Consider the following 23,078-nt stretch of genomic DNA (forward strand, 5'->3'; position numbering starts at 1 on the left):
CAAATGGGCTTCCCCTAACAGACCTCCAGTGCAGATCACATCAATCCGTTGCAAAACAAAAAAGCTGTAACTAAACTTGAATTGGTCAGTAAAATCTACCAGTGCTTAATTTGTAAATAAGTAAGTGTAGGACCCAAGTATTTTCTACCCCTTATTGCCACATTAGGATGGCAGCTCACTGCTGCTCCCACCACTGAGATTCTGCAGTGTCAAAATAGTAAGGGCTGAAACTTGCATCTGCTCCCTGGGGGTGTTGAAGTGTACCTACCAAATTCATAGTGCGTGTGTCGTGAAATGAGACACCAACTTATAGTACTCTTATTCTAAAGTAGATCGTTTTGGCCATTCAGCCATGGAATATTGCTCATCAGGGCTTTTTTCCTATATTAAAGTAATGGACAAATGCAGATAAAATCATTACTGAACTGGAACCGATGAACTTCCCTGTCAAATTCCTCAAACAGATCTAATTTAGGTTGCCACTCAGCACAGGCACTCCTAGGCTGTGGCCTTTTCCCTGGCCTTGTCCATCTGGTGTCGAGGTTGGCTGGAGACTGCCCTGTGCTGGGTGCCCATCTGCCATTCTAATGACACTTGGTTTCTCTGCTTTACCAGTTGCAGTCATTTGCCGGCATACTTTTAAGCCTTAGCAGATTTGTGGTCTGGATGTGCCTGCATATTCGTGTACCCGATACTCGCTAAATACTTGATGAAAAAGGAGAAATGCTCAGCTTAAAAAGGCCCTCTACCTGCTGAGTGCTCACACCTGCTCAGGTGCAGCAAGGCCTGTGTCCTACGGACACCGGGACACATCCATGTACATGGCCACTGACAGCTGTACTAGTGAGCTGTAACAGGTACCATGGAAGCTATCCATAGCACACTGCCCTCCAGAGGTGGTGGCTTTCTCAGACAGGTACAGAGGGTTTGCAGGTGATGCACTGTCTTAAACAGAATGTGTGTTTGAAGGAGCAGCCAGTGCAGCTCCATGAGGATGGGGTGATGTGGTCTGAGTCCTGTGATGAGTTGTGCTGCAGCACTCTGGACAGCTTTAAAAAAAATACAAGGTGCTGGCTGGGACCTCTGCTAGTGCAGTGTTACCTCCATCCAGGTTGGAGGTCACCAGGGCATGGACAACTGTTCTGCAACTCGGGGAAGGGAGGAAAGGCTTGTCATGCCATAGAAGTGCAAGCTGGTACCATGCTTCTTTGGTTCATGTGTGTATTCTATTGAATGAGAGGTGGCAGATGATCATGAAGCCAAGAGATGCTCCACTGGTTGAGAGCTGAGGCGTGAATCCGTTAAGCTTCATGTCAGTCAGTGAATCCCAGACTTGGGTGAGCTTGGGGAGACTTCCTAGGAGAATGAATTCTGTTTTTGTCTCTGTTGGGTTGAGCTTTAGAAAGGTGAGGTGCTTGATATCAAGATGTGTATGAGGGACAGACAGTTCTTGAGTTAATGGATGCGGTTGATCTTTAGGTGAAGCTGCTTGTGATCTGTGTATTGGGGTATTTTTGATGTTGATGCTGGTAAGGAGTTCCCCCTGATGTGTTCAAAGACAATGCTGATGATATCATCTTATCATTTTACAGGACACACCTAGCTGTGAAGCCGTAGATTGTTCAACAAGGGAATAGAACAATAGTTTACATCAGAGGCACACAATAGAAGGACGCAATATTTATGGTAGAAAGGGAAGGACATGGAGAGAGGGCATACAGAGAGTGTGACAGGAAGTGGATGCAAGTTACACACGGAAAGACCACCCACTGTTCATTTGTTGGTTGACACACTGCTATGCTTCCTCTGAAACTATATTCCTGTGCGTGCCACACAGTCTCAAGTTCCAAAGCTCGGTGAGTCCTTGGGTCCGAATCATTTATTTCCTCCCTTCCCTTTTTCTGCCATGAGTGGAAGCAACATGTGTTCTATTCTAACCCCCCAGAAGACCGCAGCGGAGGAACGCATTTAAGCAGCTCTTTTATCATGTTCCTGCTTTTTTTCTATGTCACTGTTTACTGGCTTTAGAACGCAACTCTGAATTTATTTTTAAGATTCCACACTTCTATATTAGGTCTCTTGCTTCAATTTTCAATACATTTTAGTAGGATATAACGAGTAACATCCATCAAACCAAGAAGCACTTACCCTATTGCGGTGTCCATTGCATAAATACAAGGTTCTCACTTGTTAGGCTAACATTGTAAAAACAACTTGTCAAAACTAGATGGGCATGTGAACCATCACAGTAAGAAGGTCAGTGCAGGCGCTGAAAAGAGAAAGGGCATCAAAAAGAATATGTTGCGGCTCTGGTGAAGGGCTAGTGGAGTTGGGACAGGTAATGCAACAGGCACTCCCATCTCGAGACCTGTGCTAACCACACCAGCACTCGCCTTGCAGTTGGGTTTTTATGCAACAAATACAGTTTAAAGCAATTGAGAAAACAGGCATCACAACGTGAGGACAGACCCCCTCGATCAGGACCACCCATAACAGTGTAAATGCAGACAGTGGTGGAAATTGACTTTTATTTACTGGGGGATCCCACCTAGTGGGGTGGTTACGGGGGATCAGAGTGAGGCGGGGGGTGGGAAGGGTTTAATCATCCCCATAAACATTTGCCTCTCATTCCCTCAGAAGATGAATCATGAACACCTGTAAGATAGCCTGTGCAGGCATTGCAGGTCTGCTATTATGCAGCAAATACAGCTGAACACATTCAGAAACAGGAGGAATGGTTCACACCAGATAGGCTTGGCAACATTAGGACAGACACCCCAAGATCAGCAACATTGGTACTGGCTTCCAGATTTAAAACGGCGATTGCTTTACAGGTGTGGCGCAAAACTCACCAACAGCATGATGCATAATATAGTCAACCAGCAAAGTGAATTTAAGGCATCCTCCTTAACAGCTACCTGGCCCACACAGACCAATCAGATGTGTCCCTTGAACACCAACAAACATACACCCATTTCCACCTGGAAAGTAAGGATCTTTAGCATCATCAATTATGGAATATGCTAGGTCATGTGCAATGAATGTTAGGTTAGATAATGGTATATAAATAATTTCAACCTCAACCAATGAATGTAGATGATGCAGTATTTTTATCTAAAAACATCATTTTAGCAAAAACAAACAATTCATTTAGATTTGTACCCACTTAGATGCGAGAAAACACAGGTTACACATTTCTGAGAGAGGCAGGTGGTAGGCAACACCCTAGATGCAAAGAACGTGTTTAAGCTTGGTCGTTTGGTTGGCGCAACTTGGTTTGTATGGAATTATATTCAAGGTGTGAGCTCCAGTATGATATTTCTTGTATCATTTTCCTTTTACCTGGCTGGACACTTTACATTTCTAGATATTTTTCTTTCTTTCTATTTTAGGTGTAGATGAGGCATCCATAACAGCCATCTTGACAAAGAGAACCATCGCAGAACGCCAGCAGATCAAAGCTGCGTATCAACAGAGTACAGGAAAGGTAAATCAGCATTTTTTAAAGTACACTTTCTCAGCTATTCGATTTTCTTGTTCATGATGAAAAAGAAATAACCTTTGTACTTCCCCTTCCCTGCCTTCGTGTGTGTGTGTGTGTGTGTGTGTGTGTGTGTGTGTGTGTGTGTGTGTGTGTGTGTGTGTGTGTGTGTGTGTGTGTGTGTGTGTGTGTGTGTGTGTGTGTGTGTGTGTGTGTGTGTGTGTGTGTGTGTGTGTGTGTGTGTGTGTGTGTGTGTGTGTGTGTGTGTGTGTGTGTGTGTGTGTGTGTGTGTGTGTGTGTGTGTGTGTGTGTGTGTGTGTGTGTGTGTGTGTGTGTGTGTGTGTGTGTGTGTGTGTGTGTGTGTGTGTGTGTGTGTGTGTGTGTGTGTGTGTGTGTGTGTGTGTGTGTGTGTGTGTGGAGACACTCCGCTAGTCCATTGTTTGCCATCAATGATGCTGCAATATTCACCTTTTTCGATCAGGGCCCTGGCAAATTGTGGCCTCAGTGCCTCCTGAATATTGGCCATGGGCAGTCCTGCTGAGTCTTCAACTCACCACAAACTTCAGCAACTACAGACTCTCTCAATGGCTGCGCTGATTTAGGGAGTGATGCACTGTTAATCATTCTCGAAACACTGCTAAATTGTACAGAACTTGTAGCAGGAAACCTCGTCTGTTCCTCTTCTATGTTTATGTTTATTATTTGATAATGCGCACAAAACCCAGGGGTAGCCGGGCGCAGCAGGTACAAGGTTACTTAAGCTTAGGTTGCATACAGAGTATATAAAAAACCTAGCAATGCGGTACATACATGTCAAAGCAAGCAGTTGGAATGAAAAGCTAATATGCTACAGTATTGATAGAAAGTACTACAAGGTAAAGGTGTGAGGGCAGAATCATCTTAGATTAGGTTGCAAGGGTATCGTGGCCGTTGGGAGCCATGAGAATTAGTTGTCGTTGGATCAGAGCCAGTTTTTTACCTTGCATATGAAGTTACAATAGGGTATGTTAGCTCTCAGTGCAATGGGCAATGCGTTCCAGGCCTGGGCAGCTCTGACAGGGAAGCTTGCTCCGCCCGCTTTAGATCGTATGAATCTAGGAGTTTCGAGCAGGTCGTGGTTGGAAGCCCTAGTGTGGTGACTGGATGATTTTCTGGTCAGTCTGGCCGAGATGTAAGTGGGTGCTGTGTTGTTGAGCCCCTTGTGGGTGAGCGATAATGTCTTCAGCAGGACTCTATCGCTGATTTTAAGCCAGTGGGGGTCTTTCCTAATGTTAGAAATATGTGCCCTGCGTGGTATGTCAAGGGCTGCTCTAAGAGCGTTATTTTGGAGGATTTGCAGTTTCTTTATAATGGATTTGTTGGCACCTGCATAGAGGGCATTGCAATAGTCCAATTTGAACATTACTAATGCGTTAGCTAGCATGATGCAGTTCGTTTTAGAAAGGTAAGGTCTACAGGTCCTGATTAATTTACAGGTGTACGCTGTAGATGATGCCAGGGTGTTAACTTGTTTTTTAAGAGATAAAGTGGAATCAAGGTAAAAGCCTAGGGTTTTTACCTCAGTAGCCACCTTGATAGCGTTACCATCTATATTGAAATTGCGATAGTTGGGACTCAATTTTTTAGATTGGAGTTGGAACCCAAGATCAATATCTCAGTTTTGTCGTCATTTAGGCAGAGGCCATGGGAGGCCATCCAAGCCTGAATGAGGAGGTACATTTTGTTTACTAGAGCGCTGTCTTCGACAAAGTTGCCTGATAGAGGTATGAGAATCTGCATATCGTCTGCGTAGTTGGTATAGGTTACCCCTAGTTTGTCAAGTTTGTCGAAGAGAGGCTTAGTAAAGATGTTATACATTGTCGGGGAGACACATGAGCCTTGTGGGACACCACAAGTGATCTGGATTGGGTCCGCTGCCGCTACAGGGGAGAATACTCTCATCGTACGGTTAGCTAGGAAGGATTGTACCCATGCTATAGCTTCGGTTCAGAAATGAGCGGCGGACACTAGGTAGTTGCATAATACTGCATGATCCACTAGGTCGAAGGCCAATGATAGGTCAAGGAGGAGGAGCATAGCTGTGGTGCCATTATCCTTCAACTCGTCGATTTGTGTTTTAAGGTCAATGAGGGCCGTTTCAGTACCGTGCAGTGGTCTGAAGCCCGATTGCCGTGAACCTAATAGTTGGTGTGTCTCCAAATAATTTTAGATTTGGAGGTAGGCTACTCTATCGATAATTTTAAGGAGAAATGGGCCTGTAGTTAGTGGGGATTGCTGGGTCGAGTGTCTGTTTTTTGAGTAGGGGCAGAACCCAGGATTCTTTAAGGTTAATGGGTACAGTACTCGTGTCAAAGGAGGCATTGATGAGTTTCGAGATGAAGCGTGCTAGATCTCTGGCTGCATCCTTGATGATTTGCGCAGGGCAGCTGTCACCTTGGCAGTGCGATGGTTTGAGGGATAGAATGACCTTTTCAGTTTCCAATATGGAAATATTGGTAAACTTGAAGGGTTTGCAGTTATTTTGGGTAGATGTGCTGGATATCTCCTTCAGTGGGGTGGTGTGAGTTCCACTAGGGGTCAGGGAGGCTTTTTTCTTAGCAATTTTAGATTGAAGGGAGGCGATTTTATTTGCTAGGGCATTTTGGATGCTGGTGCACCAAGATTTGTCCTTAGGGACATTGTCTGTAGGGGCAATGGGATTTTCCAATTCACAGAGAATGGTGAAGAGCTCTTTAGAATTTGAGTTCGCTTTACTGATTCTATCATTGAAAGAATCTTTTTTAGTTTGAATTATTTCCTTTTTGTATTTTTTGGGGAAGTTGGCAAGTGTGGTTTTATTGTCAATAGAGGGAGTATGTCTCCAAATAGCTTGGAGTTTGCGTTTTTGGATGCGCATTTCTTTGAGATGGGGGGTGAACCAGGAGTTAAGGTGAGTTTCACGTTTACTTTTATGGAGTTTGATAGGGGCGATCAAGTCTAGAGCTTTGGTCATGGAGTTGTTAAATGACTCAACTAGCTCACTAGGGTTGGATTCATTGGAGCTAGCTGTGAGAGTAGGTAGGAGAAGTGGAAGGAGTTTTTCAGCTGTGATTTCTTTTTTACTTCTTGTAGGCAGGGGGGGTGCTATTTTATTCTTGTTAGGTTTGGGGGGCTCGATGTTGGCTGTGAAGCATATAAGATAATGGTCCGTCCATATTTGAGGTAGGATACTAGAGATGGTAATGTTGCAGTTGTGGTTGGCTATCCAGTCTAATGTGCGTCCTTTTGTGTGTGTAGGAGCTAGGACATTTTGGGTAATGCTGTGATTGTCTAGAATGGATTGGATAGGTTGGGCTTGTTTGTCTTCAGCGTCATTAAAGCCAAGGTTAAAGTCACCTAGTAGAAGGAGCTGAGTGGAGTCTTTAATGCTGTTAGTGAGGAGGCTAGATAGGTCTTCCTCGAAGTTGCCTAGTGGGCCTGGTGGTCTGTACACTAGAAGTACCGTTAGAGTGCTGTTATTTGAGATGGGTATTTTAGCTGAGAAAAGTTTGCACGATGTGATTGCTAGGTGTGGGGTGAGTCTGGCAGCTAGCTGCGTTTTGGTTATGATGGCCAGACCGCCACCTCTGGTATTAGGCCGGTCGACTCTTACGATATTGTAATTATCCGGTATGGCAGTCATGAGGGCAGGACCGGCTGCATCATGGAGCCAGGTTTCCGTGACAGCAAGGAAATCTAAATTGTCCAAAGCCAGTATGTCAGCTATTTCAGTGTTGTGTTCTATAAGGGACCTAGCATTGATAAGGGCTCCTGATAATGTCGGAGTAGTAGTGTTATCTTTGGCAGATCTGGGATTAGGGTGGATGGGACTCTTCTGTTTGTATTGTAGGTCCTTAAGTGGTTCAGGACGATTTATCGTCGCTAAGTCTAGGAGGTTAGGATTATTGGCTGTAGAGGTGTGTGTGGGTACTGATGGGCTGGTTCTTTTATTTTTGATGTTATAGAGTCGTGGCAGCCTAGCTCTAAGTCGCAAGTTTCTCTCTTGCAGGTTGCACGGTGTAGAGTTGGTAAGGGCCATTGTTATGGCGATGGTTACGAGGGTCCAGGCTAGGGGCCCGTGCGTGTGTGAGAAGCAGGTCTTAGTATCGCGGATGTTGTGAGAATGGCAGGATAACACCTGTATTTGGGAAATCCGGTAGGGACTGGGGTGCAGATGTACTATCACAGAGGCACCTAGATTGGGCAAACCTGTTAGTGTCTAATGGGTATGTGTGCTGCAGCAGGGCTTCTGACTTGGAAAGTCCTAATCATGGCTAAAAATGCATACATATTGCAGCATAGCATCTAGTATTGACATAAGACATAAGGCACAACACAGTTTAAAGTGGTCTGAAGGGACCATAAGGCACAACACAGTTTAAAGTGGTCTGAAGCGACCATAAGGCACGACACAGTTTAAAGTGGTCTGAAGCGACCATAAGGCACGACACAGTTTAAAGTGGTCTGAAGCGACCATAAGGCACGACACAGTTTAAAGTGGTCTGAAGCGACCATAAGGCACGACACAGTTTAAAAGTGGTCTAAGGCTACCAAGAGGCACAACACAATTTAAAGTGGTCTGGGGCGACCATAGGGCATAACACAATTTAAGGAGGTCTGTAGGTGACCAGGGGGCACAGCACTATTAGAAGTAGTCTGACTATAATACATGAAACAATTTAAGGTGGTCTAAAGCTACCAGGAGGCACAACACAATTGAAGGTGGTCTGAGGCGGCCCCCTTTGAGGGCAGGCTAAGTATAGTTATCGACGGCGGGCTGAGTTACTGTTGTAGTAAGTAGTATACCCACGAGTCTAGCAGGAGGTAGCAGTCTAAGTGCAATTGCTAGTGTGGCACTGTAAAATGCGGTAGTAAGAGCAGTCTAACAAAATGAATGATACTTTGAGTGTTGACCACAAGTTTGACCATTACTTAAGATATGGCATTGCAATTGGGCTAAAGTACTCGTGGTAGAACCTGGGTTTGAGACATCACAGTCACATGAAGCCAGAGGGTATCGCACCAGAAGAATGGGATAACACAATAAGCATAAGGTACAAATGCGGGCAAACAGTGTCAATGCTCAGTAGGGCGAGGGGTGGTAGAGATCAGGATGTACACAGTATTATTTAAGAGTGTGAGGATGTGCTAGGCAGACCAGGAAGATGGTATTTTGAGGCGGAAGTCAGTTGCAGCAAGGTTCAGGTATGTTTGTATAAAGCCTGATTTTGATTTAGAATAACTGGATTAGTGTACCCTGTTAAAGGATTGCTTGGGTACCCTTCAAATAAAAGTTAAACCGTCACATGAGCAACTGTCATCCTACACATAAACACTAAACTGTTTGTGGTTTTACTTTTGCCTGCAGGTTAATGCCCTCTGTGAGGAATCCAGGGAATTTGTCCCTTCTCCCCAAGGTGGTGCCACTCTCTGTGAGACTAGGGAGGTGAACCCGCTAACCAAAACGCACGCTAGGCATTTAAGGAAGTGGGATTCTCACTGGGAGTGACTCCCCCTTAGAGAACAAGAGCTCCCAATCTCGTAAAATTGTAAAATCTACCTTAAGCCTGGTAACCCCAGTGTTGTCTGGAGATATGGGAGTAGGGTAAACTGTTGACCTAATGGGGACTTTGCCCATGATTGATGTGGATGCTGAAAGGACCAATGGGAATAAGGGTCTCATTAAAAGTTTGCTGGTATCCTGGTGGTAAATCCGCCAGGATAACGGAAAACTGAAATATTGATACCAGCACTCGGTCCTGCAGTATTACTCCAATTGGACTCCATGGGAGAATTTGTTGGTAGTACCAGTAATACCAGTGGTTTTTGCCGTTAAGGTGCCGGAATTGCCTCCAGCTTTTAGCTGGAGCCAATTCAGTCACCGAACCGGCAAACTTATAGTTGACAGGTGCGGCAACCTGGTCTTTAGTCATATAAACTTTTTTTTAAAAGCGTATGACAAAAAGACTGAGTTAGAAAGACCGCTGTGTGTGCTCACAGTGATTTCATGCTGTGATATTTCCGGGTTTTCACAATTTATTGGGGAAACAGGGAACATTATGAATTTCTGTGATTGAAATTTTTTAGAGGGTTTAGATTGTGTGAGCGGTTCTGCAAGTAATTCAGAAACTTGATTTGGGCTGTCTGTCACTTCTGGGGGATGTTTTGTGCCTGGAAGCAAGACACTGCAGTGCAACACAGGTTTGAAGCCCAAACCTGCGCTTATAAATCCATCTCTGGTATTAAGCGTGTTATAAAAGAACAATTATAATAATAATAACAATGATCCATCATTACTTTCTATGGTTGACTGGTGACATTTAGTTCAAATATCGGCCACGGGCCATCTGCATCACAACTCTGAAGCTTGAGACGAGCATGCTATACCTCAAACATTAGTTGCTCCCAAGTGACATAGGTTTGACAAGCAACATCATTAGTTGGTGGTGTGGTTTGAGTCTTTCTGCTCTTTGATTAAAAAATAACATGCATCCTTTATTGCACTCTTACTGAACATATGAATTTCAACCTCAAAATGTGTTATCAATTAAATAATTCTAAACAACCCCTTTAAAAAAATCTAGGGTGCTTAGATACAGACAATCTTGATTTGCCAACTTCATCACCCAGCTGAAAAAAAACATTTGGAAAATGTGGAAACCAAGTATCCTACTCTTCTTCTGTTGCAAGATCCATATGTACAATTACAAATAGAACCTAATTTGCATCTGAAAAACCCTTGTCACATAATCAAAATTACATGAAAAATAAAAACAGATGGTAACTGATCTTTTTCAATATTCTGTCTTGGGAGGATAGCTCAGGGGCAACAAGCTCGCCTTGGAAGCAAGACGACACGGAACAACAGAGGTTCGATCCCCGGGACCACGCTTAGAAACCTCTTGGTATTAAGCGTGTTATAAATAACCTATCATATCATATGTATACCTGTGGCCCATGTGTCTCTTCAATCTCGAGTGCTTCAGTAGTACATTCTTGCACATAACAAATTCAACAAAACAGCTTAGTAGTAATACAATGAATTGTTAAATTCTTTGATCACAAAGACTACATCTTCAGAATTTAGTTTTTATGGCTTTCAACTTTACAAAATCAGTTATCCATAGGAAACAGAGATGGTAAATCACTTGGAGTCATTTTTTAGTCAAACCGTTTATAAAAATTAAATTTTTAAGAAGAGAAAGTCGAACACTGCGTAGATCTAACATTTAAAAAATAAAATATTTTAAATTGTACCTGTTGAACTTCAAAGATGTGAAAGGGAATTGGTGTGAGAGATAGCACTACACTGTCATCCTGCAAAACAAAGTGAATACATTGTTGCCAACGAAAGTATGCTGTATTACAATATTGTATTTCATCCATTGAGCTTCAGGTAGGCAGCAACTGTTTATTAACACATACATAAACCATTCTGAGGATGAAACATTCCATGTAATTCTTCTGCAATCAAGGTTTTTGGGATGGATTACTGTCATTGTTGTATGTGGGCAGGTGAATGACACAACAAGATTGTTGATTGAATGCTTTCCAATTTGTCCAAATTAATATTCAATGTAAATAAATGATCATGTTCTTATTACTTAAAAAATCAAGAGTCATTAACATCATTCAATAATGTCTCATACCTCACCCTCCTGATCGGTTGCAATAGAAGAGTAGTAGTATGTTGTTGAAGTTCCTAGCATCCAACTGTAACAAAATAATTGCTGTATTAATAATAACAGTGATGTAAGAGAAATATTGCAAAAAAATGTATTGAAAAAGAGAATATATGTAAATGCTCGTTAGACCACAAGCCTGTACTTTCTCTGTTAGAAATACAGAAATAGTTGGGGGCGCTGTTGTGCATGTGTGAGATGCCAGCTTGATCCATGTATCTCTGGTCCGAGTCAGATCCTATGCTAAATTAATCCTTGCATGGGGCCACCCATGCACCAGAGATTTGTATGGCATGTGTGTGCAGGGACGAGGCACATCCGCAGAAACTTTGGGGTGAAACCGCAGAACAACGGCCGAGATATCATTGCTACAATATCTGGCGAGACAGCGTGGTGCAGCAAGCCACCTACGAGAACCAGAAGGTGACCACTAGAGGCCGCGGTCGAAATAAGGCTGCGGGCCGTGAGGGGGAGGGGCCACGCACTTGAAATGGGTGCCGAATCACACAGACGGCCCGAGCAAAAAACCCACTAACCACTATGCAAAATCTCAAGTATCAAGGAGATGCACCACGGGCCTAATGGATCGCCGCGCAGCCCGGCACAACAAATGCAGATACCCCTGACTGGCTGGTGAAGCAGTTCAGTTCTGACTAAGCCCTGCGGGGAGAGATCTTGCTGCACTGCCGCACCCTGGATGAGTGGTGGGTGGGCGCCGATCTGCATCCAACAAAGCACCGGGCAGGTGGTTGACTTCACGTGGCGCCCCTCTAAATGGAGGTCGCTGGTGCAGCCCCCTCTAAACGGAGGTCGCTGGTGCCGCCCGAGGGTCGTGATAACACTTACTTATAGTGGGCGGCCCATTCCGGGCCTTGGCCGCAGAAGTGGATGCTCCTGATCAGAGCAGTCTGGAAACCAGAGTAACACGCTGAGATCGCTCACGGCATTCACTGGCCCCCGCCATTGCTACAAAGATCAAGCCGGACTGGGTCAGCCTGAACACAGCTATGTGCGGAGGGAGACAACAGTGAGAGAGAACATCCTTTAAACAGCGCCCGGCGGCCAGAGAGACCGGTAACGGCAGCATGGCCACAAAGCTCCAGCACCGCCTCAGTGGCACAACAAAATCTCCAACTGCAACGTCTGGCTACAGGACCCATGGAGACAACACGGATACAACCACATCCTCCACATCGAACTCTGGCCCAGCCGGCTGCATTGAACCCACTGAGGGACGGTGGTGCGTGGACGCCGGGCGCTGACATAATCGAGGTGAGCAGATCCCTCACAATACCGACTAGCAAATCGCGACCTGCTCCACAGTGTGCAGCCCCGAACGTGGGAGGAGGCAGCCTTGCATCAGCCCGTGCCACGGTCGAGCCCACGGGCTCTTGCCGCACCCCATGACCTCTGAGCCTCCACAAGCTACACCGGGGTCTGATTCATTAACACTGGGAGCTCTGGTTGGGCTGAACTGCAACGGACACCATAATAATTGGGAGACCAGGCAACAAACCCCCACACACCATCCCGAATGATATGCAAGTAGGAACACCACGCTGTTGCCCCAATGCTTAGAAGGGTACTACTGAAGATACCTGGCAGCGAGCTCTGCAACGTGGGAGATCAAAATTAATTTTCTGTGCTGCAAAAACAGCATGCATATTGACATGAAAAATTGCATACCAAGTACACTGTCGTCCCCGAGCTGGCTCAACAGGTTATGGGGCATAGAGGGCATACTCTGGCCCATTTGCCGTGCTGGCCCGTGCTCGGAACCTGGAGGAAATCGATCCTTGTAGTGCCAAGCTGTGAGGGTCACGGCACCGACAGAGAGCTGCTGACTGGCAGAAATCACCCGCATTAAAGTGCTACAAACATCAAGAAGCGGAGGAGATACAAGGGGTAGCCCTACAACCCAGTAAGCTACTCATAATCAGGTGGCAGCGTGACCACACAGTAATACCACTGGGGGGTCAACCGTGTGTGCGGAAAGACAACTGCCGGTACAGACACCGACAACATTCATCTGTGACTTGAGAGATATCTGTATAGAGGTACAAGATATGGCACAGTGGGGACGACACAACCCCTACACCCGATAATACTACTCTCCTGGAATACTGCTGCATAGAGGTCTAAGATCCGAAGGTTAGATCGGAGAATAATCAACTCCTACTCCCACGGCGGATCACATCACTGCCCAACCCCGGGTCCGTGCTGCGATACATGGGCCGACACGAGAAGAAAGGTACAGGAATGAGGAAAACGGGCCCAATGGCATCCTTCACAAACTCCCAGGTCCGAGGGCCTGTGGCGACAACTTCATTGGCCAATGATGCCCACATGGAGATGCCTGACAACTCCAGAGATAATCGACTTGCGAACCTCATGCAAAATGTATTCCTAGTAGTAAACGTCAAATTAGACGATATAGTGGCTACAATCAGCTCACTCAAGGCGAGGGTGGAAAGGGAAAGTGGCCGCATCACCGAAGCAGAGGGCAGAATCAGCACAAATGAAGATACGATTATTCAGTATGGCTACGACATATTCCAACTCAACGGTGACCTATCTAAGATGCAAGGAAATGTGAAGATCTCGAATCCAGGTCCAGGAGAAACAACATACCAAATTGTTGGGGTCACAGAATCCTTCTGTAAAGGGGCAATGGAGGGAAGTGTGGAAGCCGCACCCTAGCACCGGTGCTCAAACCCAGTGCCCGCCACAAACTATAATGGCACGTCTCCTCAACTACAGAGACAGACACGATTCTCAGGCTGGCCAGAGCAAAAGGCACTTTACTTTTTGAGGAAAATAATATACACATCTTTCCTGAATTTGCGGCGTACATTCAAGCGCAAAGACGATCATACGAACCAGTGAAACGACAGCTCCGCCTACGCTGAGTCTCTTATGCCCTGATCTTCCCAGCCGAAATGAGGATACAACATGGGGGAAGGGTACATTTTCTAGAAACACCTGCTGCCGCCATTGTGGAGGTGTCCATGCCACTACCCCCTAGAGAGCGAGGAGCCGATCAAAGCATCAGACCCCGACCAGTCGAGGAGAGACGTGATCCTGCAGACTGAATGCCAAATATCAATACCCTTTGCACTGATCGCATGATGGGGAAAAGTGGTTGGCCCAGCCCACTACTTGTCAATACTTGATCAGAGGTGGCTGGGGACAGCAGCCACTCAGCTGCAACATGCACACCTCAGGAAGGTTCCACAAGTCTGGAAGGGTATATCATCGAGTTGAGGGTGATGATTCGGGGGGGGGTTAATGGGTACATCGTGAAGTTGGGGCAGATGATGCAGGGGTGGTGGGGTAAGGTGGGGGGGGAGTTTTTTACATGCTACCCAGTTGGGTATTGAGTGGGATATGCAGATTGAGCCAAGTTGTGGGAGTTAAATGTTTCAAAATGTATGGTGTTGCCGGTTCGAATGGGGTCTCCTCCAAGTATTCACATAAGGCTACTGAGATAGATGCTGAACACAAATACACACAGGTCCCTAACAGGCGATGGAATAAAAATTAATTTACTATCTTGGAATGTACGTGGGCTCAACAATCCAACAAAGTCCAGAAAAATGGGTTCCTACGTCACCAGACATCTACCACACACATTAATGTTGCAGGAAACTCATGCACAAGGGAAAATCAATACCGCTATTCTGTCAAACTGGGGCAAGCAGCGATACCACACCGATTACTCCACTCAGGCCAGAGGGGTGTTCACGTTAATACACCCATCACTGGGATTTCAATACATAGGTAGTAAAACGGATTCCCAGGGGCGATACGTGGTGGTTTGGGGGGAAGTATCGGTACAACCTATCACCCTAGCCAACACCTATGGTCCTAATATCGACGACCCAAATTTCTACCTTACTCATACCTTACTTATACCTTATATACTCACCATGCTAGATGAAACCTGGATAATATGGGGAGGGGACTTTAACAAAGTATTAGATACCACATATGACAGATCCTCTAATGCCAAAAGGCCACCTAATAAGGCAGCCATTACCCTGCGACAGATTCAGGCGCAGTTATCATTGATCGATGCATGGAGAACACTACACCCATACGAGAGACAATACACATACTTTTCCTCTGTTCACGACTCAGAATCGTGCATTGAATACTGGCTTCTGTCCTCTGGCGAAATGTAATATTTACCCCCATACACTCTCAGATCACTCCCCGATATCATTGGTGCTGGTGCTACGTGAGATCCCAAAGCCAGTTAGGAGATGGAGGATGCCAGCGGCTATACTAACAGACCCTAATGTAGTGGAATCCTTTCATACTGAGATTGCAGAATTGTTTACTAACAACGAGGCGGCTATTGATGTTATGCTACACTCTGGGAGACATTTAAGGTTTGGGTAAGAGGGGTCCTTCTGTCTAAGACTACGGACCTCCTGAAATCTGTGATACTAGAACTGGCAGAGGTCGAATCACGGCTTCGAAACCTGGAGATAATAGACACGCTTGCTGACATCAATAAATTGTTCAGAGATTTCAATAAACTTGCTTCCAGGGAAATACAATACATTGCTGCCCCTATTAGGGCACGTAGATATGGGGTGAGCAATAAAGCAGGACAGTCCCTGGCCAATTTAATAAGAGCTGAAAGGCAACATAACCCGATTGCGAGCATCCTCACGACAGATGGCACTGTGATTACAAGGGAGGACGGAATAAACCAGGAATTCACAAAGTTCTATGCAAAGTTCTATTCCAATCGGGACAATAAAACCACTATAGAATACATGACTATATCAATGGGTTGGAACTTCCGAAGCTGCCACTAGAAGTCAAACTAGCTCTGGAGCATCCGGTTACTGGTGAGGTAATAATGGAATCAATTAAGGCCCTGTCATTGGGGAAATCCTCGGGCTCAGACTGTCTGTTGTGAGCTGAACAGGACGGAACAGAGATCAACTGAGGAAGCGGCATATCGCTGTCTCCAGATGTGTGGATAGCGGATATTATTGAGGAGATAACACACATACCAGCTTCTCCCACCCACAGAAATATGTGTTTGGAGATATTTGAAAAATGACAGAAACCACTAGAAGACTTTTTAATGTTTCTTGTATAATAGTCACAAAATGTATATTGCAAAGCTGGAAAAGCCCCTCTGCACCGCTGATAGAACATTTCCTTAGGGAATTGTCATTTGTTAATGAATGCGAGGAACAATATGTGCTGACACTGCCAAGGAATAGTCTCCCCAAGGACATTTGGGCTCCATTCAGGATGTACCTGTGTTACATGGTATCAGACGATGAAGTCTCTCCCAGGCATATACCATGTGTGTGAAATTTTATTATGTTAACTTATCGGAAATTCATCTTATAATGTATTGTAATGGATTGTTCTGTTTGTAGCTGTTAAGACCATCAATAAATAAAAACATTAACAAAAAGAAATACAGAAATAATTTACTTGAATAAATCCAATAATTGCATTTACCTTGGTTGGACTGTCTTCTAAAATCCAAGATATGCTTACAAATAGTACCTTTGCAAGCAAAGTACTGACAGTACTGCTGTTTTCAAGTAGGGATAAGTTAGAAATGTGACACCATTTCAGCAAAACATTTTTTTGACCATAGGGAAATATTGTTTTTAACTTTAAAGTAAAAGAAATGTAATTGTTAGGTCGTTAAATAAGAACAAGACCTTTTTTCAAATATAAGATTAATTCTATCGTCAGTTATTTATTTATTGGGTATTTATACTGCGCTTGTACAGCAAATGGTGTTTCAAGGCGCAACAAGACAAAAGGGAGGGGGACAGGGATGAAGAAAATAAATACCCTATTAGACCTTGCTTCATTTGGATTGTGCAATTGCAGTATCAAGAAGTGCGGGGAAGAAGGGAGCGCCGGTCAGCGCAGAATGCGCTAATGCTAAGGAGGGAAAGGAAGTGCAGGTGGGAGAGGAGAGTGCAGAACTGCTGGAGGGATATTAAAGGGGGGTGCCTGGGTTAGGCAAGTGCTGAGGGGAGGCTGGGTGGACAAGTGCTGAGGGAATGCAGAGAGTGCAGGGGAAAGAAGGTCCACATGTTCGAGAACGAGGCTGGAAGGGCTTAAAGGAGTGTTATCCCAGCCAGGCTTCTGGAGGTTAGGTGTGGAGGTCACGTGTAGGGGTAGACTCGTCGAGGAGGGCCTGGTGCCCTGTATGAATCTGAAGGAACCAGGCAGACAGTCAAAATGAAGCAGAGGGGGACATTAGCAGGGAAGGGGGAGAGTGAAGGGGGAAGAGAAAAGGAGGGTCTTGAGAAGCTTCCTGAAATTAAGGATATCCGGCTCAAGTCTGAGAGGGGAAGGGAGGCCATTAAAGAGGGAGGCACCTGCAGCAGAGAGATCTACACTGCACTCTCAGCTTGGAAATGCATCTGATCTGCAGAGAGTTGGTGCTAGAAGACCAAAGGGCTCTAGCGGGGAGGAATTTAGGTAGAGCAATTTGGATGTAGCAGGGTCCTGGGCCCCAGAAAGCCTAGCAGATGATGCAGAGGACCTTGAACCTGATCCTCACAGCAACAATGAGCCAGAGGAGAGATTTTAGGGCTGGAGAGATGCAGTCTCTGGGCTTGAGGCCAAGAATAAGACTTGCAGTCCTATTCTGGATTAGTTGAAGGGGGCAAAGGGAGTATTTAGGCAGATTGTGGAAGAGACTGTTTCATTAATCCAGCCTAGAGAGGACCAGAGCTCTGGAGATATTGAGTTTCTGGGTGAAGGTGAGGAAAAGGAGAATACCTCTGAGGAGGTGCAGCTGGAAGTGGGCATTCTTGGCAAGGCTGTAATGTGAAGAGAGAAGGTGAGAGAGGAGTAAAAAATGACACCAAGTTTTTTTGCCTCACAGGAGGGTGAGGAAGGGCCCATGGAGGGCGGCCAGAGAAGGATCTCAAGGCAGAGATCGATAGCTACACCCCATGCCTGAATAGCATTCAGACAGTTGGGAATGAGGGAGGAAGAAGAAGAGGAAGAGGAGGGAAGCTTGAAGGAGAACTGCATGTTGTCTGCATAACACTGGAAGTGAGGAGAGAAGGCAGAGATCAAATGGGCTAGAGGGACAAAGTAGATGTTGAAGAGCCACAGCAAGAGAATAGAGCCCTGAGGGATGCCGCAGGTGGTGAGTTAGATGGAGGAGAGAAAAGGGCCATGTTGGACCTGAGATGGTCAGTAAAGAGGAAGGAGGTCAACCAATCCAGTGCCAGGTCTGTGATGCCAAAGGTATCATGAAGCCGATTTATAAGGGTGACATGATTGAACGTATCAAAGGCAGAGGAAAGTTCAAGAAGGATGAGAATGGAGGGAGAGCTGGAATCGAGATTTGAGTGTAAGTCTTCACAGGTGTTCAGGAATGCTGTTTCCGGCCTTTGGCTGCTCTGAAGCCAGACTGGTGGTTGTGGAGACAACCAACAGATTGAGTGTGGTGGATCAGCTGGGAGTTGACCAGCTTCTGCAAGAGTTTGCCCAGAAAAGGGGTAATGGAGATCAGGCAGTACTTAGCCAGGCAGGAACGGTCGGTAGAAGGCTTTTTGCTGAGAGGGTGCACAAGGGAGTGCTTGAGGAGTGGCGGGAAGGAGCCAATGGCATGGAGTGATTGCAGAATTCAGCCTATGCTGGAGAAAGGGAGGCATAGTTGTCATTGATAGTTCTGGAAGAGCAAGTGACCACCTGTTTGGAGGAGACATTCGTAAAGAGAACTTGTTTAAAGACCTCATCTGGGTGAAAAAGAGAGTAGGCACGAAAGGGAGAGGGGGCAAAGGGAGACCAGAAAGAGGGTGAGGGAGAAGGGAGAGTTGTAGAGGAGAGTGAGGACAGGATGTCCTGAGTGTTGGTCATGAAGTGGGAGGCCAGTGAAGTGCAGAGGGTCAGGGATGGCAGAGGACGAGTGGATACTACAGTAGGATGGGCAACTTCCTTGCAGATTTTGAACAATGCAGCCATATTGTTGGTGTCACCAGAGATGCAGGCTTGGATATAGGCTGCCTTCTTCGAGCATATGGAGATTCTGTATTGCCTTTGGAGCAGGCAGCAGGCCAGTTTGTCAGAGGATGTGCTTAAAGCCTGCCACTTCCATACAACAGTTCTGCACTTGCGTTTCAGAGAGGCTAGGTTGGAATCATACCAGGTGTTGCATTTGGAGGTAGGCTTCATGCGCATTATCATGACAGGAGCAAGGAAGTCCAAATTGTTGGAGATGGAGAGGTGAAGGTTAGCAAGTGCTGTGTCAGTGTGAGAGTCAGTGGCTGGAGTGGAAGGGGGAATGAAAGTGGCTGAAAAAGCAGCAACTGACACTCGCTTTATTGGTCGAATGACAGAGAAGCAGACAGGCAGTGCAGCGGAGGCGTAGCTGGGGGACCCAAGAGATCCTCTTGCCCATTGGATCACTACTTTCTGTTCCAATTTTCAATGTTATGCAGATGACACTCATCTCTCTTTCAGGTTCCCCTTAGCCATCCTCCTCATTAGGACACCCGCTCCCTCCTTTCCTCTCTCTCTGTGGCTGCCCACTCTGGACCCTCTTCCTGCTCCTTCCTGTGAGGCTAAGAACCTTGGTGTCATCTTCAACTTCACCCTCTCCTTCTCTCCTCACATCTCTGATGTCTCTATGAAGTTAACCTACCAGCGGCGCCTCCTCAGAGGTATTCTTCATTTTCTCACTTTCCCCCAGAAGCTCACTTTCTGCAGAGCTCTTTTCCTCTCTAGGCTGGACTATTTGCACAGCCTCTTTCTAAATCTTCCTGCCTCTGCTCTTAACCCGCTACAACTTTAGAACAGGACTGCGAGACTTGTCCATGACCTCAAACCCAGGGATCATATCTCTCCAGCTCTAAAATCTCTTCACTGGCTCTCCGTGGCTGCAAGAATCAACTTCAAGACCCTCAGCATCATCCACAAGACTTTCTGGTGCCTGGAACTGCTTTAGCTCCAACTTTCTCTTCCAAAACTTCTTCCTTCTTGAGCTCTCTGCTCATCCACCTCCAACTTTCTGAGGGTCAGACACTTTTCCAAGCAGAGAGTTGGGGACAGATCTATCTCCTCGGCTCTCCTCTGAAACAGCCTCCCTGCCTCTCTCAAACTTGAGCAGAACCACGTCCGGTTCTGGAAGATACTCAAGACCTTCCTTTGTGCTTCTGCTTTCTCTCTTCCTCTCCCCTGCTGATGCACCTGACTGCTCAGCGTACTGGTCACATGGTCACCCTCTCAACTCAGGCCCAGGGTCCTGCATGTCTAGTTGCCGTTGTACTACCTCCGGGCTCCGCAGCACATAAGGGTCTGTATCTGCAACCCTGCAGTCCCTTCTCTCTGCACTTATGAGCCCCACCGGCTGCACTTGTGAGGTAACTGCACTTCCCCCTTCCCTTCCGCCCTGGCACTTCTCCCCTTCCCTCTTCCCCACAATTGTACAATCTGAATGACATAAGGACTAGGTTATTTTGTCCTCCCTTTGTTTTCCCCTCCTTGACTTGTCACGCCTAGAAACATTTGTGTTCATGCGCGTTATAAATGCCACATTATATCATATCCAGGTGAGAGGACAGGTGAGCATGATCAGACCGGAAGAGTCCAGAGGCCGCATCAGGGGACTCAAGGTGAATATTGAAGTCTCTGAGGAGTAGAAGCTAGGTGGAGGAGGCCAGGAGAGAAGAGGTGAGGTCAGAGCACTCCGAGAGGAAGAGGGATATCAGAGCATGGGTCCTATAGATGGTGGCAAGAGTCAGTGAGAGTAGTGGAGAGACACCAAGAATGCAGACAAGGCATTCAAAGGAAGAGTAGGATGGAGTGGGTATGATAGTAGCAGGGACCCATTCAGTGAAGAGCAGGTCCATTTCGCCCCCATACCGTTTAGGCCTGGGCTTAGAGAAGGTCTTGTAGCCCTCCGTGAGGAGTGTGTCAAAAGTAGTGACAGAGCTGGCCGTTAACCACATCTCGGTGAGAGTGAGAACATCAAGGTCGAAGTATTCAAGGAGGTGGCAGATGTCAGAGGAGTGTTTAATAGCAGAGCGAGAGTTGAGGGTAGCTAAGTGGTGCTGGTTGCCACCTTTGAAGCTCTTTCGAGAGGGGTACAGGAATGTGGACGCCCTTCTGTGGTGGCGAAGGGATAAGAGGGGTGGCAGAAGGATGAGTTGCAGGAGAAGGGAGGAAGCTGATGAGAGACTGAAGATGCCTATCAAGAAGGAGGAGGTTGGGCTGAGAGCCCAGCACCATGACATGCCATTTTGGTAGACATTAATTATGCCTATAGAGGATAGGAAGTATGCCAAGATAACTTCCCATCGGGTTCCACCATTAATGGGTAGAAAAGAGAAAGGGGGAGCACTGAGACCAAATGGGGAGTCCAAATGTCCAGAGACGGAACGACAAAGAGGATGTCTGTGACCTTCTGTCTGTTATAAGCATTGACATACGTGTCAGCGATGGTCAAGACTGGATTGGAGACAAGGCGGTCTTTCTTGAACTTTTTGCTTCCACTCTTCGAAGAAATTGAAGGTGATGAAGAGAGGGATGGGGATACTACACAATGCACAACAAACACACCAGGCGGCCTAGCAGCAAGCCAGGGAAAAAAGCCTAAACTTCAAAAACAACAGCAAATGCAAAAATACCAGCATTCAAGTTTCAATGTAATAAGAGAACAACATAAAAAGTTAGCGGTCTGTGTTGTCAAAAATACAACATATAAAGAGGAAACATACTCATTACTTGGATTACAAGGGCAAACTGTTGCTCTAAGTTCGTGCATCAGGACCATCATCATTCGCAACACAGATCTTGTAGGGCAGGCTTCCCTGAAGTCATGCAGCTGGGTAACGCATAGCAGTGGTGTATCTTCTTTGGCTATGTAGGCCAAGCAGCCAGAGTTTTCTTTTCAACAGCAGTTCTCCCACCAAAGCTGGCATCACCTCACATAGATCCACTGGCGTAATGGGGACACCCGCACGCCCTGTAGTGCGGGGGGCTCTGCAAGCCTGGTAGGGGGCCGCACTTGGAGAAAACATTTTTTTTTAAATGTTTTGTCTATTTTATTTTTTCAATGTTTCTTTATTTATTCACTCTTCACTCATAAAGAAATTATTTCTGTAACAGAACAGAATTAACTGTAACAGAAATAATTTTTTTATGAAGGCAGAGTAATTACAAAAAGAAACGTTCTTTTTGCAGACTGAGGGGTCCCCAAAACCCCATGACATGGTAGACGCTAGGCTGGAGTCCTTCATTTCATGGGGTGGGGAGATCCCCATGACTTAAAAAATAAATCGTTTATTTTTGAAGTCACTCTGCCTTCATAAAGAAATGATTTCTGTTATGGTTTGGTCCTTATGAAGTCAGAGTAACTTCAAAGGAAGCTATTTCTTTTTGAAGTAATAGGGCTCCCCTCAACCCCATGACGTGTGCGTGTGTGAGTGTATGGTGAAAGGGTATACACTTAAATGTGTAGGTGGCTGCCTGTGTGATTGTATGGTGAAAGGGTGCATACAAATGTATGGGTTGCTGAGTGTGCATATGTGCGTGTATGGTGAAAGGGTGCACACTTAAATGTATGGATGGCTGCCTGGGTGTGCCTGCATGGTGAAAGGGTACACACGTAAATGTATGGATGGCTGCCTGGGTGTGCCTGTATGGTGAAAGAGTGCATACTTAAATGTATGGATGGCTGGGTGTGCATATGTGCATATGGTGAATGGTGTGTGTGCATGTGTTCAGGGGCACAACAAAACATCCATTTTGTGGGGCTAATCCTTCAAATGTTGGGAGAGGCGATAACTTCACGGATGGTGGGGGAGGAGCAACCTTATTTGAGTGGGGACATCTAACTTCTTTACGCATTTTAATGAGACTATTCTAGTGCAGCTTCAATGTTA

General features: G+C 45.9%; 1 protein-coding gene across 1 annotated transcript in view; it reads left to right on the forward strand.

The window, feature by feature from the left end:
• LOC138510293 (annexin A1-like) overlaps positions 1 to 23,078 on the forward strand; it is a 271,226-nt gene that overhangs the window by 79,027 nt on the left and 169,121 nt on the right. Inside the window, exon 4 of the mRNA XM_069625824.1 lies at positions 3,393 to 3,487. Within this exon, the coding sequence (XP_069481925.1) occupies positions 3,393 to 3,487 (95 nt within the window). The remainder of the gene's footprint in view (positions 1 to 3,392; positions 3,488 to 23,078) is intronic.

Source organism: Ambystoma mexicanum, chromosome 6p, assembly GCF_040938575.1.
Source record: "Ambystoma mexicanum isolate Mex_15411 chromosome 6p, UKY_AmexF1_1, whole genome shotgun sequence".
Classification (NCBI taxonomy): domain Eukaryota; kingdom Metazoa; phylum Chordata; class Amphibia; order Caudata; family Ambystomatidae; genus Ambystoma; species Ambystoma mexicanum.